The sequence below is a fragment of the Drosophila navojoa genome, chromosome 4, assembly GCF_054131105.1.
Source record: "Drosophila navojoa isolate 15081-1374.11 chromosome 4, UAZ_NAV_1.0, whole genome shotgun sequence".
NCBI lineage: Eukaryota > Metazoa > Arthropoda > Insecta > Diptera > Drosophilidae > Drosophila > Drosophila navojoa.
In genome coordinates, this window is record NC_142892.1 from 7,024,062 (window position 1) to 7,044,794 (window position 20,733).

The following is a 20,733-nucleotide window of genomic DNA, read 5'->3' on the forward strand; positions in this document are numbered from 1 at the left end:
CATATTGTAAGGGACAAACAGAGGTGTCGAAATGGGTTGAGGGAGGTCTCTGAGCGAAGAGAGCCAAATGAATAGTATATACCATTTCATAAAAAATACTTGGAGCAGCTCTGCCTGGACTTGCATTACGAATAATTCATTGAACTACTTGGAAGAACCCTTATCATATAATATTTCATTTTCTAGATTAGGAATACGATTAGAAATGTGAGCATTATCGTCAATTATCATCATGAATCAGCATCATAAACCATAATTATGAGTGGGTCATTTCGAACAAACACTTCCATACATAAGCATACATTTCGAACAGTTATTATCTACCGTTATGTATTCAGTATGAGAAGCGTTCCAGTCACACTCTTTGTGCTGAAGTCGAGCATATCAATCAAAAGGCCATCAATCTCCTGCTCCCATATAATTTAAGACGCTCCTCGGCGCAATCAACTCCATTTGAATACGTGCACAAAGTTCGTATGCGTTTCGAATTTGTAAACGATAAAATTGCATTTCAAATCAATCAACCTCAACTTGACCTTGCCAGCGTAGCTGGGCCATAAATTTGTGAACGGTCTCTAATCAAGTGGCAGCTGTCAGGTTGCCAAGTTGCTGCAACACCATCAGCAGCAGCTACCTCCACTTGCAGCTCGTACAAATTGCAACACATTTTTCGCACTCCTCCAAGAAAAATGAAAAACGTTCGAGAAATACCAAAACGCCATGGCGATTTATCAAATGCTTTGCAACACTCGTAAACGCCTGGGCATGAAATCTGCATAAAATTAACGCCGCGTCACATTAGGCGCCTGACCATTGACCACGGCCCATTGACTGAACGGCGCATCGTATCAGGCCTGGCTCCAGCAGTCTCTAGTCGAGTCTGGCCAGCTCTCTGGTCTGTCTCTAAATATTTATCATAAAATTCAATAAATATACTCTGTGTGTGTGTGTGCGTTTATGAGTCGTCAGCATTTGATTTATGTTCGAAAATGCAATGCTGCTGTTTGATAAGAGATTATATGGGGCAGTGATGGACTAGCAGATGCCCTGTAGAACATCTATTGAGAGCTGCTGTTTAAGTAACTTTCATATAAGTTGAATTTCCAATAGCTTAACTGAATATCGATATTTATCGATAATATCACTTACCTGTAATATCATTTAACTGTTGGGCTGCTGAAGAGCAAAGTCTGTAATAATTCTGGTATATTGATATCTATAATGAAAACTACAAAATATTAATCCTCTCATGAGCATAGATTTCTTATAATAAAATCGAGAGGGAATATCGATATTTGGCATAGACCATAAAATAAAAGAATTATAGATAAACAGTTATACCATACCATAGATATTCCACACATCAGTATACCCGCATCAGCAGTGATCCTACAGGGTATATATGTATATACAAATTTCCAAGCTTTTCATTTCTTGTCTTCTGCTCACTGAAGATGCAATCGAAATGGAAAGACCAACATTCAAGCTGGCTACAACCCGCAATCAACAATCAACAATAAACATGTGCAATTTATCATGGCTTAAAGTGAAAACACGCTCAAAGAAGAAGAAGCAGCAGCAGCAGAGAGAAGAGACGCATTAGATTTATAAATGATATAGAAATTGATGCTGGCCAAGGCATTAGCTGGCTCATTAGGTCAGCAAATTATAAAGAAATTCCGAAATTTGGCTTTTAGTTGCAGCTGCAGTCGAGTGTTGAGCCAACGGTGTCTCTGATATTCCTATAAATTTCCACACTTTTTTTTATGTCTCAGCCTGCTCTTCTTTTTCGTGTTCACACTGCGTATGATTAATGCGCTGCGATTTCGTCATAGAAAACTATCTAAAAAGAGAACAAAACAAAATAGCTATTTGCTAAAAATAACAGGGGGAAAGCATTCTACAAATTCATTCCAATTCAGAAATGTGAAAACTGTCACACATTAAAATTGAAAATTTTTGAGGTGGAGGAACGGGTAGGGGCTGATAGGGGAAATGTAGGTCATTTACCTAAAAGTTTTGTCAAACACTGCCAAAAGCACAAACAACAAATAAGTGAAATAAATGTGAAACCGATTTTTGCTTTGCCTTTATTATTACGTTGATTAGCGGGCCTTAAGATTGTTGTTGTTGTTGTCATTCATTGTTGTTGTTGTCATTTATTGTTGTTGCCTTTTTTGATTGCACAATCGTTTGCATCGTGGCCAAGTTTTTTGGCCCAATGCAATCAAAATATTAGTCACGCACTCACACACCGTCAACAACAACACACACACACACACATTTGCTCCACTAATTTGTTATCTGTGTGTGTGTGTGTGTGTGATATTTTGTAAGAATTCATGTCGCCTGCATTAAAAATAACCACAAAATGTCCAAGAGCAGATGAGTTGCAAGCGAGAGCAGGAAGATCGAAGACGGAGACCTGTGAACTGGGCTAAATAACGAGCTGTTATAAATACATACATATATCTATATCTATCGAGTATATATATCTACAGATTTACAAATTTAGAAACACATATAAAACAAGTTGGCAGATCTATAAAAATGACCAAATATCTAACAGGTAGAATAGGTTTCTCTTATTATTTTTATATGACTTTGCCCATCAAAATCAAAATCAGCTAAAAATATTTCGTCACATATTTTCTTTCCTGAAATGCTCGTAAATATATTTTAAGTGCATTTATATACTTGCAGTGGGCATTAAAAAATTTGAATGTTGCATTTAAGGAGCCATCGTGTGGGTCATAAAAAGATATTATATATACGAAATTAAACCACAAATTGATTTTGCGTATCATTAATGCAGATGTTGTAAAGGTAGACAAACTTATACAAAGGCATACAAAATCTGAGGTTCGCCTCTGCAAAATTAAATTGTGGTTAACGATTTGGCTACCTGTGCGAAAACATTTCTCTGTGGCCTGATTTTTTCTTTGAAATTGAATTGTTTTTAGCAAATCGAATAAGTTTTTTACCCCGAAGACGAATGAAGCTAATGGTGTTTGGTGTGTGATAAAATTCGATTGAAGATTCAATTCTTCACCATAAATTTAATAATATAATATTCATTATTACAAACTGAACCAGTCAAAAAAGTGGGGCTTCTTCGTCTAATGTGTGTATTATTCTGTTTATTAGCTAAATATAATGATAAAACCAAAGAAATAAGTAAGGTGAACTAGCTCATAGATAGTTCCAGATCTTTCTATAGGAAAAATCTGGAACTAGTTAAGAACTTGATAAACAAACTTATATTTATTTACTCTAAATTTGATTGAACTATTTTCTGCCTTTAACTATTTAGTTCTGACTAGTTCCCCTAACCGTTTCCTCTACTTTTATCTATACTTATACCATAACCTTCCTCTAGCATATGAAACCTCTCTTTTTTCCAATTTTCTGTTAACTCTCAAACTCCATTTTCAATCTTGACTCCAATATGTATTTCTGTTGACTGTTATAATCTCTTCTTGCTAATGAATTATTTACACTATCTCACATTTGATATCTTCTAACCTAATTTGGTTTTATTTTTCTTTCTGCCCATTTTTCATGGATTTTTCTATACGTGAAACACTTTCATCTTAAAGCTGCATAATTTATACAATTTTTTGTTTGAGTGCCACATGCTCCACAAAGCTATTGTGATGCGCTTAAGTGCTACCGTTTTATGCATATTGTGAATGCAGCTTCGCCCTCTTCAACTTCATCTCTCTCTCTCGCTCTCTCTTTCTCGCTCACTGTTTGTCTTTCCTCTCTTTTGTTAGGCTTCCTCCATCTGTGCAGCATTAGCATATTTCTGTTTACTTATGTTTATCTTTATATATATATCGAGTGCTCTGCTCTTGCTGACCCCGATCCCACAGCCTTTGCAATTATCACTTTGACACCTACTTTGACAATCGCCTTAACATTAGCTTTAAGCCTAGGAAGTGACATTTCAACACGTCGCACTCATCGTTTCCGTTTGACAATTTGCTATAATTAACTGTGAACCGTTTTAACTGCTTAGCCGAGCTTCTTCCACCTCTTCAGCTCTCTTGAAATTCTTGGCCCATAGCACGCATACAAAATCGGTTAGCTCTCCCTCTCTGCCTCTCTCTCTCTCTCTCTGTGTCTGTCTCACTCTATAATAAATCAAATGTCCAAGTCCAGCTGGGCACACGCACATTATGCATTGGCATGCCGAGACATGAGGCGGGGGAATATGGGACTTTGGGATCTATCTATATAGCGCGCTGCAACTGCGTCTGTGGCAGCAACAACGTGACACAATTTTCTAGCACTCCGTGCCGCACAAACTCGTTTCGAGCCCTATTAGACGAGCTGTTGTTGCTGTTGTTGTTGTTGTTGTTATCCACTTTTATTGGCAGCTGAAATTATTTTTAAATGCAGCCGCTTAACAATTTTATGTGCTGCATTCGTTCAATCGTCATTCAGTCAGTCAGTCAAGAGGTCAAACAACTTTTTGTGGTCACAAATTGTTAACCCAACTCCCCCCACCCGGACTCTCCCTGCATCTGTCTTTCACTGTCTTTCTTTGTCTCTCTCTATCGCCCTCTGTCTCTCAATCTGTCCCTTGTCTTAGACTTCTCTAATTATTTGGTCATTTGTTTTGTTTGTTTGTTTGCACCTTTGGTGGGGTTAAAATGCATATGCTTAACTTGGAACTGCTTCCCTTTCTCTCTCTCTCTCTGCCTCTCTCTCTCTTTTTGTGCACCTTCTAGCTGCTGCTGCTGCCGCAAGCATGACAAATTGTCTTGGAATGTGCCTCGTTTTCAACTGGCTTTCCGAATATTGTTATATTTCTTTACCCTCTCCCTGTCCTTTGCTCTCCTGTCTTCTCTTTCTATATATGCATTCTGTTCTGCTTTATATATGTATGTGGTTCGCTTCAAGTTCATATCTGCCTCAAAAATATTTGCTAATCGCTCAAGCGCAACTCGCCTTCTTCCAAATGTGATTTTTTACTGTTTTCTGCGAATATTCTAAGCCTATTTTTGGCTGTTGTTGTTATGTCTTTATTTGCGAAATCGATAAGTATCGAAAATTGTTTGTTTTACTTGTGTGTGATTTATGTCTATATCTGAGCTCTTGTCCATTTGTGTAGACATTTGATTGCAGATAAGACAAGCCCAGTACAAGAATTCTAATGAAATTCAACTCGAAATCAAATTGAACTTGAAAATCAAACGAGAGACGAGACACACGTGCGTCTCATGTTGCGTATTATATAATAGAGACAGCATGCTGAGGTACTAGAAATTCTTTAGATATGCCTCGGAGAGTCATAAAAAAGCTTATCAAATACATTTTCAGACTTTAGTTAAATCTTTTATTTAACTAGAATTTGTTAGAATTGTGCTTAACTGAGATCTGCTGGCTAATGAATATTTGTTAAGGCTATTCGCATGCTTATTCCAAGATTAGAGTGTCACCAAATGTTGGTATTTGTTTTTCTAGAGTGGCTCAGAATACGATTTGATTCTAGCTAAATGTGAGAGTCTAGTTAAGGAGTTTTATTAATATACAAAAATCTGACTGGCTATCATTAAAAGAAACTGCAGAAATATTTTTAATAAATATTTCCCTTGCCTAGCTGAATCAGCTGGGGAAACAAAGCAAAGCTATTTGCTGATAAAAACTTCCTGTTGTCATTTCCTATCAGAAAATGGCAAAGAAACAAAAAAGAGAGAGACATGTAACAATGCGAATGTTATGTTTATTATTATCAATTCACCATCTATTGTCTATGCACGTATGGTGGGCGTGGTCACACACAGTAGCTGTCAATTAGTTTGGCTCGTTGTAAACTTATTAGCCAAAAGCAAGAAAAGCAATATGAACAAAATTTACATAATTGATGGCACACAATCAGGAGCTGCCAGAAGAAGAGGAAGCAGCAGCAGCAGCAGCAGCAGCTGAAGAAGAAGAGTAAGCCAGTCAGGCAGTCAGGCAGGCAGCCAGCCAGCTGTAATATTGCAACATGCAACACAAGAAGAAAAAAAGTGAAAGTTCATTTGGCCAAGTCAAGGACAGACAAAGAGGAGACCAAAGAGCCGTAGCCAAAATGTTTCCTTGAGCCAGCGGGCGGGTTTCATTAACTGACAAGTACCGTTAACATTTTGGTTGTGGGTGCCACCAGTCTGTGTGTTGCAAGCAGTGCTGCTGCTGCTGCTGCCGCTGCTGCCGCTGCTGCCGCTGCTTGCAACATTTGCATAAATTATTTACCATTTAATATGGCCAACAGAAATTGTCGTCATTTGTAACTAAATATGCGACATTCAACTGCAACAACAACAACAACAACAACAGCAACGACTTACAGCAACGTTTACTCGCCACAACTATCAAAATTTATTTAATTTCATTAAATTTTTGCACGTTGCCCATGAGGAAGTTGGCCAAATATTCAAAAAGCGTTTGCCACTTAACGAATTTATTTATTTTTTTTGGCCACGTTACAAAGCCCTACAAATTGGCCCAGGCAAGTTCCGCTGCTGCCCATGTGCGTGTTGGCCCCTCTGTCTCTCTCCCTTTCACTCTCTCTCTCTCTCGCTCTTTCACTCTCGCGCCGCCTCTGTGAAAGTAAAACTTCCTCCATTGAAAACTTATTTTCAATTTCATTTGGCTAAAATGCCGAAGCCAAGAAAAATGCTGATATACAAATCGAGCTGCTGCTGACTTTTGCATGATGAGAACAAGTTGTAGTTGTTGTTGCTGTTGTTGCTGCTGTTGTTGTTGTTGTTGCTGTTGTTGTTACCTCCTGTAAACCACTTTTGACACACCTGCCCACAGCCAGCAGAAACCTGGCAGCAGCATATAGAGGAGAAGTGTTTTAAAAAGTTATTGAGGTAGAATGTAGAGAACGAACTTGGAATACCCTGCAGAGAATACTTTGAGGTAGTGTAGAGAGCTCAGCTAGAGCATTGCCTGGACTCTTAACAGCCAAGAGAGTTTTATAAGATAAGAGAGAGAGAGAGAGATTCAAGTACATACAAAGCAGAAATCGGGACTGTTCTCTCTTATTATAACTAGCTAATTATCATATAAATTTCAATTATTCAAGACAGCTCATGAAGCAAGTTCAGTTCACTTTAGAGTATAATTTGTACCCATTGATTCTATATAAAGCTATGCAACTCTCTAGCTCCTTCACAATTTATCACTTGAATATATCACATATTTAACAATGAAATCAAACTACCCCATTACTCTCTCGCGTAAAAAGGTTAAATACCGCAACGGCAGCTGCCTCTTTTGGCCGCTTGCTCCGCCTTCATTTTAGCTTTAAACTTGGCTTTTTGTTGCGTGTTTTGCGCGCACTTCCTTTGCCTTTTCTCTCTCTCTCTCTCTTTTCATTTTTCTTGCCCTTTTCTCTTTCGTTTTTTTCCTGTTTCTGCTTTGAGAACCCTCGACACTTAATGACGTGCTTTTGTTTTTTTTTTAATAATTTTTTTTTCTTTTCATTTTTATTATTTTTTTTTTTAAATCGCATTTCTCAAGAATTTCTCAGCTCCAACAGCTGTTTACGTTTGTTTAACTCTTTATTTCATTTTTGTTGTTGTTCTATCTCGCCCTGCTTCCCTCTCTCTCTCTCTCCCTGCCTCTGTCTTGTTCTCTCTTTGTTGCGTAGAGTACTTTATTAGCTTTTTATGGTTTTCGTTTTAATTTGTGTTTCGCATTCGCTTCGCAATGAATTATTGCAATTAAGCGCAGTTTGTTGCCTTTTCTCTCTCTCTCTTTCTCTTTATTTTGTGGCTTTTTAAATGCCGCCTTTAAGTATTTTCTTTTTTTTTTTTTTTGCTATCCGAGTCAACAAGTGGCAAGAGTTAGTGGCAAATATTTATGAAATTATACGTTAGCACACACAAATTACAAAGCGTTTGGCTTTAATAAGCGGGCCAAAACTACTCGAACTGGCAATAAGAGCCATAAAAAAGATTTAATGCTCTCTGTATAGAATTCCAATTTGGAATTTGATTTATTGTTTATGAATATTTGTGGTACTTAACCGAGAGCCAACAAGTTAATTGTAGCTAAGCTTTAATTAGCTTCCATTTCAGCTCCGACAATGACTCATGCATAAAGTTGTTTATGGCAATTCAAGTACTTTTGATTGGGGCTCAGGAAATAAAAGAGCCAAAAGTAGTTTAGCATAAAAATACTAAAGCAGAGTAATCATTGTGAAAGCTCATTAAGTTGGCTTAAGAGATCATTGAAGCTTAGGCAAGCTGTTAAGAGTTTAAGTCGTAAACTAATTTGTAAGATTGTTTTATGCTGAAGCATTTCAGTTGGGCCTGAAGCACATGAAAGCGCTGAATAAAGTTCTAATGTAAATATTTATTACTAAAGCTCGCTGAATTAAGAAAGCAGATAAAACATTCATATTGCTCGAATATTAAGTATATATAATAATAATATGAATTATAGCTGCCATTTTCCTATATACTCTCTAGACTTCCTGGTTCTTCATTTCTTTCAATGAATATCCCTTACAGTGCTGTAAGCCTTTGGCCAAGTTGTGTTGCCCAACCATTTTTCGACCCGCCACGAGTTCAATGTCAGTTAGACAAGTGCTCGGTGTCTTTGGGGGGCAGTTGGAGCAGAGCTCATTAGAGTCACGTTATAAGCAATTATGTGGCACAAAGAAGCCAGCACGGCAGTCAGCCAGGCAGCCAGGCAGCCAGGCAGCCGTTGGTCATAAACCACAGACGAGCAGCAACACCAATTCAGAGCCAGACTACGACATACATATAACGAAACAACAACAAGAAGAAGAAGAGCAAGAGCATAAGCAAGAGCAACTAGTACATTTGCATAAACAACTTACGCACATTCCGACAGCCATTTAGCGGTACATGAAGAGCGCTTCAAGCCGCTGACTTTTGTCTGCTTCTGCTCTTTTCTCTTTGTCATGTTTTAGGTATATATCTTCTTCTTTCTTTCTTTTCTGTTTTTGATTTTGATTGGAAGCCAATGGAGCTATGCCAGCTGAATGTATAAGAGCCGTAGTGGGGGAGAGGGAGTGAGCGGGGCGGTGGGGTTTGTTTGGCGAACAGCAAGAGGCGAGGCTGTTAACTGACATTGAATTGAAAGTTACACAACCGTTAGTCGATGGTGTAGGAGGAGGAGGAGCAGGAGTAGGAGGAGGCGAGCAAAAGCGAACCAGAAATCAAGGCAAATATTTACAGAGAGCGATCCGGTTCGCATAGCAATTATATGTGTGCCACATGTGTGTATATTACGATTAGTTGTTGTGTGAGAAGTGGGCGTGGCTGGAGCCAGCAATTTGCAGCGTTTAGCATAAGATTGCGCAATGTGCGTGTGTGTGCGAGTGAGAGAGCGACAATTATGCAACGGATTTATAAATTCCATTTCGGTCTGCACAGACATCAAAATCAAAATTAAAATAAATTGCAAGCAAACAAATCAAAATGTGAAATGTTCATTCCAGCGGAAGCAAAAAAAAAAAACAATTCGGTGAAAATGTGAATAAATGTGAATATTTAAAGTAAAATCTGCAACGCATCGCAATTGCCTAAAGAGAGAGCGAGAGAGAGCAGAAAAGTACCAAGTGCTGATAAATCTCAGTTGAACATTTTCGTGCCGCAAAATGATTGTGAAAATGGAACCCGACGAACTAATCACCCTTCGTGTGCAGTATCTGCTCGACAGCGATCCGCTGTCGGCAAGCACCGCCTTCCCGATACCAGTGCGTGCCCCGACGTATGCCTTCGCCACCACCATGCCCCTCTCCACGCAGCTGGCCACCATCCTGAGGCTGCTCAATGCACCGCAAAGCGTAAGGATCACAATAAGCAATCAACCAAAAATTTCCCATTATTCCAGCAAATATCCCATTACACACATACTTAGCAAGCCAGCAAACAAAGCAAAGCACAAAAAAAAGTACTCTGCCTTGATTTATCTTATCTGCATCATCCACGTTTCTCTTTTGTTTTGAGTTAGCTTAAACGCTATTTGACTTTACTTATTTTTTTTTCTTCTTTTCGACTTCGACTTCGAGGGAACAATACTTTGTTTTTTATTTTTATTTTAATAGCCACTTATGAGACACATGCATAGCGCTTATCTGCAGATATATAGTCTATATGTATAGAGCTTATAGAGATTACATTTTTTGCATAGTTTCTGTTTTTTTTTCTCTCTTTTCTTTTCTTAATTGTGGCAAAGTAGAAGGTCTTTTATATACAGTTATAAGACTAGATCGCGTTTATCGTTTATTCGACTACTGGTCTAAAACTGGATATGATATGCAACATTATTTACTAGTAAAAGTATGTGAACGTTGATTGATGAAATTTCAAAAAAAAAAAAAAATACGACAAAAACGTAATTTTAATTAAGTTAGTTATAAAACATAAATATATTTGAATGAATAATATTTAATATTTAGAAATATCACACTTAATCTGAAATGCTTATGAATACTTCTTATGTGCGCCAACTTTTTAAACTCAGTGTTTCTTTGACTTCCCTTTGTTTTATACGTTTTTGTTTCGCCTATTTTGCTTCCCAGAGCGCATTTGTCGATTGTATTGGGTATAAATATTAATGTATATATTATGTGAGTTGAAATTTTGCATAAAATACAAGTTCAAAGCCATAAAATTCGCATGAAAAGCAAAGATCAAAGAACTACAACATATGAACATAAACAATAGTTTCAAATTTTGCTAAAAATATAAATGGCGACGATTTTGAAGGTCAAAAGCAAGACTATTTGCGCTCAGTGTACTCGTTTCCATGTGATGGAAAAACCAAAATGAATAAGTTTTCAGTATAGCAGCTGAACTATTTACATAGCAATAATTGATAAGTATAAACATTGTCTGACACATGGCAGATGAACAAATGCTAAAGATGAGATAATGGGAAAAGACAGCGGAATTCCCGGAAAAGTTTTCCAAATGTAAAGTTAATGCTCTAACTGAAACTTTAAGCGTGACTAACTTTAACAAATTAGCCTAATTTAATTTTAGATCATGATTGGTTTTCCTTAGCAATACTTATGCCTAGATTACAGGGTATATCACGTTGGCTTGCCCAAGACTTTAGTTCAGTGATCGACATGCTGCAGTTCTAGCTGCCACTTATTATATTTTATTGTTCTTAATATTTAACAAATGATGCATTGCCAGCAGCTGAGCTGAGCTGAGCTGAGGTTGAAGCTGAGGCCGTGGCTAAGACTGAAGCTCCACTTCACGTCAGCCTCAGCGTCAGCTTCAGCGTCAGAGACAATGGCCAATGGACAGGCTTGGCTTTGAAGATGGGGCCAATGCAGCCGGCACTGTGGGCCTGCGGCTAACTTATTGCTATCGCACAATCTGTTGCAGCTAATAGGAAGTTGGGGCACAAAGCGAAATAAAAGGCGCAGAGGGATAAAAACAACTTGCAGCACTTTTCATTGGCATTGTGAAAGAAAGCCTTGGTCAGCAATTATCTAAGTCGAGGCATTGTTCGTACCGCCGATCTTTGACTTTGACTAATTTGCAAAAGGCAAGCAGCGAGCAGCAGGCAGCATGCAGCTTGCAGCTTGCAGCTTGCCACATGCAACCCCATTGCCATTGCCTGTCATCTGTCATGTGGAGCTCTGTGGCAAGGATACGTAAATCTTGACAAGCGGCAGCAATAAATTCTAATGAGCAAATCGCAAAAGGAAATGCAACGTTCTCGTTCTCTTTTTCCCTCTCCATAAATACCCTGTAACTATTGGTAGAGTGACTGAGGCGGGTATATGGGCTTTTGTGTATGCAGTATATATGCAGATGAATATCGTTAAAATATTCAATGCTTAGTGAGCCACCGACTAGAGGATGCTGCCTAGTCGAGCACTTCCTAGAGGCTGAGCACTCTGGGCACTATCTGGCCTTTGCAGTTCGCTGTTTGCTCTTGGCTCAGGATGTTGTCGTAGGCAGATTTATGTGGCAGGCGCGGCAGCTGTGAATGCCATTTGTCCAATTAGTCAGCGACTAGACTCGAACACCAAAGCAGCGAGACTGGGCAGCGAGAAACCGTCGCAGTGCCCGGTAGGGGCAGCGGTAGGGGCGTATGTATGTAGAGGGAGACTTCGATTGCAACTTGTTAAATTTAGCGCATTACAATGGGTTCATAAATTTTCGCCTCTCAATTGCTGATTTCTAATCTTTTGGGTGATGTCATGTCCGATTCTCCATTCTACACACTACATCTAAAAATACAAAAAAAAAAAAAAATTAAATACAAAATAATATAAATAATCAGTTTTCGTTGCGGTCAATCGGCGCAGCGGTTTTTCTTGTTTTGGTTTTATTTCAGTTTTTATTCATTCTCTCCCTCTCTCTCTCTTTTTTTGTTGCTTATTTTTGCACGTCACCTCATTCTTTTTTAGATAAGCTTAAAGAGCGTGTGCGCCAATCAATTTTAAATACAAATATACATATATCTATATTCGAAATGAAATCAAATCGAACGAAACAAATAAATTAAAAACGAAACAAAGCGATTTGTCTATGGCCCAGTAAACAGTAACAAAAGCCAAAGTGCTGGCCCTAGTCTAGAACATATATCTGTCTATATATATATCGTATATATCTTGTATGTATATTATGTGAGCATTGCGTCATTTACCTATGTCATTCTCACATTCAAAATCAATATTAATTCAATTTCTGTTGCCTGCAATTGTGAAATCAAAGTTCCATTCAACTAAATATCTACTAAATATATTTACCATATATTATAAGATTACGCACATATATATCTTTATATATAGTAGTATATGTATTAAGCATACGCACTGCCAGCTGACGCATCATTTTCTATTTGCTTAAGTCATTTGCATAGATTGGCGAAACTTTTGAAGTTTTTGTTTTTGTTTTGGTTTTTTTTTTTTTTTTTTTTTTGCTGCTTTGTTGAGGAAGGTTTTCAACCTCAATTAGCATGCCACACTTTGTGGTCAGTCGGTGGGGTCAATTAACCCTTGGGCAGCGGGGCCATTGATTGGAAAGCAAAAGTGTGAGCCATTCATCAAGATCACGTTTCCCAGAGGCCAACACAAAGAATGTGCCATAAAAAAGTAAACAATTCATATGTCAAATAAACCCTGAAGTCAATTTATTTGATAGTTTTCATTAACTTATATGGTTAACTAATATGTCATATAGGATGGCTTAGCTCTTTATGCTGTGCTTTCTATTGGTATTGAATTAGCTTTGAATATATGTAGCTATAATTTTTATTATTTTAAATTACTTTTTACTATATTTTTATTTAATTATTTTTTTATATATTTTTTTTTTAATTATTAATACTATATATTCTTATATATGAATAATTTTATTATATGAAATATAATTTTATAATTATATATATAAATAAAATATATAATTATATACATAAATGATATATAATATATATTATTTATATTTAATATATATAAATTAAAAATTTAAATATATATAAAATAAATATATACTTATTTTATTTACTTTATTTTTTTATTTATTTATTTTAAAATTTTTATTTTTGTGTAAAATTTCATTTCTAAATAGTTTTCACTTACTTTTACTACTTATTTGTCTTATTTAATTCGCATTTTATTACCATGCCAAATAAATATTACTCCCAATTTGTTTGCCTAAGCATAGTAGTTTTTTAATTTTTTGGGCTCACATTTTCTCCCCACCAAAAAAATGATTATGCTCGTTTGCCTTAACTGTGTCAATAGCCGAATTTTATGTGTTTGGCACTCGCTTGAATGGGCAACAGAAAAAAACAAAAAATATCAAAGACCAATGCGAAATTCAATTTGATTAAAAATCTTGTCATGCTTCACTCAAAAATCAACAGCGGCAAAGCGAAAAAAAACTATAAAATTTGCATAGAGCTGTGAATGAATATTCGCATGTAAAAATAAAAACAAAATATGAATAAATAAATATAAAGAAAAATTTATGAAAATAAATATTACAAGCGAGTCGATATAGTTTTTGGTCAACAGCCGGCGTTACCTGGGGCTATTTACGATTTCTTTTGTGGGCAAACACTTGGCTCGCTTTTGATTGCCGTCGAACTGAAACACTAAGGCGAACGCTTACATAAAAGTCAATAGGAAATAGTTTGTCGCACATAATTTCAATAAATATCGCGCATTAGCGCTTCCAAAAACAGAATTACTGATGTTCCATATTATTTCGGTTGATTCAGGCTCTGCCGCGTCGTCATTCAGTCTAAAAAATAGCATTTTCCTCATTGACTACATGCGAAATTTGATATATTTACTCGTATATAGAGCAATTCGAGATATGACGAAGCTCTCAGCCAGACGGCTTGGTTCCTGCTATTTAAAATCATATTGTTTACCTGTGCTCATTGTTCGACTCATCCCAGAGCTGAGCTGAGCGTGTGACTAAACTATGAGAATTATGGTTATTAGTCAGCTGCAGTATGCCAGCCAGAAGCTAAAGTTTACCGTTGATAAAGTATTTTTAGATGCCTGATTCTTGAAATAAATTTCAAGTTGGTTTAGGCACTTAAGGGAATAAGCAGATGAGTCTGCCTATGATTACATTTCCTATTATGGTTAATATACTATAATATTATATACTATATATAGTATGTTTATACTGTATATGTTATTAGATTATATGCTTGATGTACTATGATATACTCTAGTATTTATGTTATGCCTTCGCTGTCACATTATATATAATCTTATGTAAAATAGTTTGCCAATAGCATTCTTTATATTATCACATGAAATTCTTTACTACCATAAAGTGCTGCATTTCTTAAGAGATTTTACTTATAAGAATGCTCTCATTATCTTGGTATTCCATTGATATTAAATAGATAAATAGGTAAATATTTAATAGCTTAATGAATTTTCTTTATGATTTTCCTTATATTATTTAATATTTTTTCTACGATGAATTAATCTACATGAGTAGATTGTAGTATTTAGTAGTACTACTAGCAATACACCTTGATCTATAGTGCTAGCCTCAAGTATACCCTATAAAATAATACTAAATATAGTCAAATAATACCCTATAAGATACAATATATACAATATATATACTATACACTATATATATGTATATATACTCCACTCAACAATGGACTATTCGCGTAACCATATGCAACTCTCTCGTTCCCCATGCCATATATCATGCGCAGTTCTTTCATAGTTCTCCCACTGCCTGTTGAGCAAAAGAAGTAAAATAGTTTCTATTCTTTTTGGGGCTCGCCCTACACAAAGAGTCGTTGGCCATGCATTGGCTGGCAGCTTTTAATTTGCCAAATGGCCTCTGGGTGCAGCGTCAAAAGTTATGAAAGACAAGAACCTTGGGGCACGCGATGTGGCTGTTGCTTGCCTTGTTGTTGTTGTTGTTGTTGTTGTAGTTGCTATTGTTGGGGGTGTGTCTGGCCAGACTTGGGAGCGACTATGGCTACTCCTCTGCAGCGTTAATTCCCTTTTGGTCTGGGCGTGCCCTGGCTACAAACGGGGCGTATGTGTAATCTTTACCCGGATGAGCGCTGGCCAAATGATTTCTTTAGCTGCTGCTGCTGCGATTGCATTTTCTTCTATTTCTTCTTTCATTTTCACACATTAAGCAAGCGTCGACACACATAATTCCATGTTGTCCGGTAATTGTTCTCTAAATGCACAAATAATTACTTTCAATGCGCCAATAAAAAAAAAAACAAACATAAACACAGACGAGAGACGGACAGCAGTTGGTGTGCGTGGAACGCAGCAGGAGCTGAACCCAACCAACCAAGTCGGCGCTGAGCTCAAGATTTGATCAATCAAGCGCTTGGCCATGGCAATCAACGGCTTGAAAACTGAAAGCTGCCCGGTGAAAAGTAGGTGACCAGCCGTCGAAGCAGACGACAACATCATCAGCAGCAGCATCATCATCATCATCATCATCATCATCAGCAGCAGCAGCAGTTGCTGCTGCAGCATCTTTGTGGCAATCATGTCTGCCAACTTTCAATGCAACCGTCACTCACAAAAATGTTCTATGCCCCGCTGTGGCATCTGCATCTTTCTCTTTTGTTGCCCCAGACCCAAAGTCCGGGCCATAAACAACTTTTACTGCGTAGCTCGGTAGTCTTACATACTTTTGCTTTAATTATAATTGCCTGAACTCGGTTTTATTTGATGTTTTCTGTTTTCCTTTTTTTCGTCTTCTTTCGTTTACAATCTGCCTTTCTTCTGCTTCCTCGTCTACTTGCAGATTGATGACGCAGCTATTCAGGTGTACAAGGATGGCGACTTTGGCGCTTATCTGGATCTGGAATCATCGCTGGCTGAGCAGAGCGAGGAAATTGAGGGGCTACAAGCCAGGTAAGCAGACAGACGCCCACTGCTTCTAATCCCGCACACACCTGAGTGCACCCACACACCTTTAATTGGCCAAAGCTGCCTTTTGATTTATGCTCCAAAGGCGATTTTCACTTTTTTTTTTTTGGTTTTTCGTACGGCACGCGCTTACCTTGAACCCATTTAAACGGGAAAGCTCTGGCTGTGGCGCAGGCTTTGGCTGTGGCTCTGGGTTTCTGGGGCAGCTGCTCGTGGGTGGCATGTCGCACTTGTGAGCCTTTCACCACACTCACACACATACACTTATACACTCACACATATGCTTGCACACCTAGGCGGCCGCCTTTTCCCATTCGCTAATAAAGATATTGGCGGTTGGCGGTTGGCGGCTGTCAGGCTCTGTCCATAAAAAATGTCGCTATCTGTGGCACAGGAAACAGCGCGTCGGTTGACTACCTGGCCAACAGCTTAGCTTGTGACTACCTGGCCAAATGCCTGCCACTTGCACAGTTGCTCACGCTGCCAGACATGAGGCATGGACATTTGCATTTGCCACAGCCACAGCCACAGCCACTGCGGCACATCGTCAACATCTCACGTACGTGCAACTTGTTGCGATTTCATTCGTATTTCTCTCGCTTTATTTCGGCTGCAACTCATTTGCATTGCAGCAACAAAAGGCTTAAGTGCATAAACGTAGGCCGTCATATTTTGGTTCACTCACACAAATGCAAAAGTATATAGAGACAGTCGTGCGCACAGCTCATAATTCCCATAAGTGAGATCGGACCTGATTCTGGTCTAGCCCGTCCGTCGGCTTGGTATGCACGGCATGATCTCCAGTGGCATGCAGCCAACTGCAGTGGGCAGCAGACACCGAGCTCTTAACTGATTATAAACCACTCGCAGACATCAAGTTTTTTTATGTTTATTATGTCATAGACAGGAATTAGAATGAGTGCAGAGCCGTGAGAGTGAATATGAATAGAAAATGGAAGTCTTTAGGAGAACGTTATGTGAAAGGAAATGGAAATGAGATGACTTCTAATAGGATTTGAGGAAAGCGACTGTCGATTGCACACACACACACACTTACAGCTAACGGTTTTAGCATTGCATAGAAATTGAAACGGGAAATACAAGTGTATATAATAGCAATTGAATGGGAGATGGAGGAAGCGATATGTCGATTGTACTTAGAATATATCAATAATGAATGCAACAGTTAATCGCATTATTTGAGAGTCTATCAATGAAGTGAAGCAGCAATAGTTGCATTTATTACTGATTGTTACGGTTTATATATATACATTTGATCTATTTCTTTTGAAGTTTTCGAGATCTATAGGTAGCGATAATTTTTGTATGAGTTTTTTAGTCATTTATATATGAAATATAGACGTATGTAGAGGCTAAAAAAAAAAAAATAATAAAATAAAAATGGATTTTTTTTATATACATCTAAATCTAAATAAAAATTATTATTGATATTTAGAGAAATCATTAAAAAATTCTCAAAATTACGAATCACAACATATATATATATATTATCATATATACTATATTATCATATGAAAGATATGTAAAAGCTCTTATGCTTATTCGCCTATGCCCCGTCTATATGTTAGAGTATGTCGTTTCTTTTTATTTTATTTTTTTTGGTTGCCTAGCGACTGGGCAAGGAACGTGATGTCAGCTCCGCGATCAGCGATCCAAAGTAACTGACGAACGCGTCAGGCCATGGGCCAAGCTCGGTAGCTGTTAGCTGGGAGCCAGCTGCTCTTTGGCCATGCTGCCAAGTCAGGCAGAGCTCAAATAATGGGATTAATATAAGCAAGGCGTGCACTGAGAACCTGTCGGCGGCTGGGCGAGGGGAGCGCTGGCCAGGGATGGGAGGGCAGTTAGCTTGTAGTGTCGTGCGTCTATTTCTGACTTTCACTGGCCAGATGCCTGGCCAGATCCTTGAGCATTATAAAATTATAATGTATATGTCGCCGGGGCAGTTAGCGTTCCAGCACTCCAGTAGATGGCGCCAATGAGTGTGTGTTCTAGGAGGAGGAGGAGGAGGAGGAGATCGTGGTGGTTGGGTCTGGTTGGGTCTGGCCACTAATCATGCTTATCGTATTAGTCATGGAAGCGCGCTCGCATGCAAATCATTCGCTTCACTACGCATCAAAATTCCGCAGCAGGCACGGGGCCCGCATGGGTCGATGGCTTGTTGTTGGCTTGTCAATCTGCAACTGAGTCCACAGCCAAAGACACTTGAGTAACACTGAGACACACACACACATGCACACACACACATGCACACAGCCACATGCCACACCTGTGTGTGTATGCATTCTGAGTCGAGTCTAGAGTCTCGAGTCGAGACCACATTTCATTATGAATTCTTGGCTCGACTTATTGGCGGCTACGTTCGCTCCCCAGATGCTTCATAGTCCATTTTCAATTATCTGCGTCGTTTGTTATTACTTTTATTATGGCCAACAACTGGGCAGCAAACAGCGGGTAATCAATGTTCTTAACTGGTCAATGAACCACCGCACGGTGCTAACCCATTGTGTTTTACTTTTAGTTTTCTTTTTGCCTGTGTCTTTGTCTTGCTGCCATTGCTAATGAAATTACATACAAAATTAATATCAATTTTTGTTCCACTACCTCGCTCTAACTCTGTCTACACTATCTCCCTCTCTCTTTCTCTCTCTCTTGCAGTCGCAAAAATTCTTTGGTTATTCGCACACAGCTGAGCGTTCGTGTTCATGCGATTATAGGTAAGTTGGCTGGCTAAAAATTGTGTTGCGCATACGCCTCATTGATCCGGACTCTTGCAGAAAAACTTCTATCATCGGAGGGCAGCGATCTGCGACGTGCTCTGTTCTCACTCAAGCAGGTGTTCCAGGAGGATAAGGATCTGGTGCATGCCTTTGTCGCACTGGGCGGCCTCAATTGCCTCGTGCGCGTCGGCAATTGCGCCGATCAAAACTATCAGAACTATATACTGCGTGCCCTAGGCCAGGTAAGCAAAGATCGAATCAGAGATCAGCGAGCAGCGATCAGCGATCACCGGATTTCTGATCACTGATCACTGATCACTGTTCACTGCTCACTCACTGATCACTCCTCATTGATCATTGATCAGCACTTACCACTCAAAGCTAATCATTGTCAATTCAATGCGACAGGTCATGCTCTATGTGGATGGCATGAATGGCGTTATGAAGCATCAGCCCACCATGGAGTGGCTCTACTCATTGATCGCCTCCAATTACCGTTCAGTGGTTAAGACGGCGCTGAAGCTGTTGCTCGTGTTTGTGGAATATGCCGAGACCAATTGCTATGTGTTAGTGAGCGCCATTCATGCTGTGGACGCCGCTCAAGGCACTTTGCCCTGGGCCAATATAATGAGGTAAGCGATCGCCGTCGATCTCGCTGCTCGTTTAGATCTAGATCACTCACGCTTGCTGTGCTCGCTCTTGACAGACTGCTTAAGGACTATGATAATGCGGATGCAGAGCTAGTGATCTATGCCACATCGTTGATAAATAAGACACTGGCCGGTCTGACGGATCAGGACAGTTTCTATGATGAGAGTGATCTGCTGGAGCAGCAGGGCATGGAGACGGTCATACAGCGCTACATGTCCAAGCCAGGCACAGATCTCGATCTGCTGGATCAACTGCAGCTGTACGAGGCGGTGTTGAAGTAGGCCTATAACTAAGATATTTTATGGATATACATAGATGTCTAATTGATTGCCAAACTTGCTCAACAGATTCGAGGATGGTGAGTCGGATGGCCAGCGCCTGCCGCAGAACTCAATGCGCAAGACTCAGCGCTATCGTCCCGGCGCCGGCACCACGGAGCGACGCAAATCGCGTCGCCACAGCACAGACAACAGTCCGGCGCCCTTGACCAAGGTGCTGCCCACGCAGGTGCTGCGCATGACACCCACACAGGCGACAGTCGACGAGGACGATAGCTCTGGCTCAACGAATTCCACAGAGTTCAGCAACGGCATATTCCAGGAGAAGAAACGTAGGCTCGTATGCTCTATAAACAATTTAAAATATAACTAATTGTTATCCATTTCCAGCACGTGATGGCGCTGGGGTCACACCAGGTCTGCGTCGCCGACGTGAACGCGCCGAGCGGCACAAGAGCTTCCTCAAGGAGCAGGAGGAGGCGGCAGCCAATGGCATCTTTGCGGCCCGGGAGCTGCGTGAAAGCTATGGTAAGTACTTGGTGGGTTAGCTCCACATGCGAATCGCTTACTGCTGGCGCTGCTGCTTTAAAACAGAAAACAGAAAGCAAAAACCGAAACTAACTATGATTCTCTCTCCATGCTAATCGCTGTGTATATGTGTCTGTCTGCCTCATTGTCACCC

General features: G+C 39.2%; 1 protein-coding gene across 8 annotated transcripts in view; it reads left to right on the forward strand.

Moving 5' to 3' along the window:
- The window catches only part of Fhos (Formin homology 2 domain containing), a 45,417-nt gene that overhangs the window by 17,559 nt on the left and 7,125 nt on the right, over positions 1-20,733 (forward strand). For 5 of the 8 annotated variants that reach the window (XR_001925569.3, XM_089260290.1, XM_018101703.3 and 2 more), the window contains exons 5-11: positions 16,260-16,369; positions 19,061-19,119; positions 19,180-19,364; positions 19,531-19,754; positions 19,829-20,050; positions 20,121-20,383; positions 20,442-20,579. Coding sequence is in view for 6 of the 8 variants with exons in the window: in XM_089260290.1 (XP_089116416.1) it covers positions 16,260-16,369; positions 19,061-19,119; positions 19,180-19,364; positions 19,531-19,754; positions 19,829-20,050; positions 20,121-20,383; positions 20,442-20,579 (1,201 nt within the window). In the remaining 2 variants the exon portion in view is untranslated. Of the gene's footprint in view, positions 1-9,458; positions 9,815-16,259; positions 16,370-19,060; positions 19,120-19,179; positions 19,365-19,530; positions 19,755-19,828; positions 20,051-20,120; positions 20,384-20,441; positions 20,580-20,733 lie in introns of those variants that run through there. The other 3 variants (XR_001925570.3, XM_018101710.3, XM_018101709.3) reach the window with 2 other exon arrangements.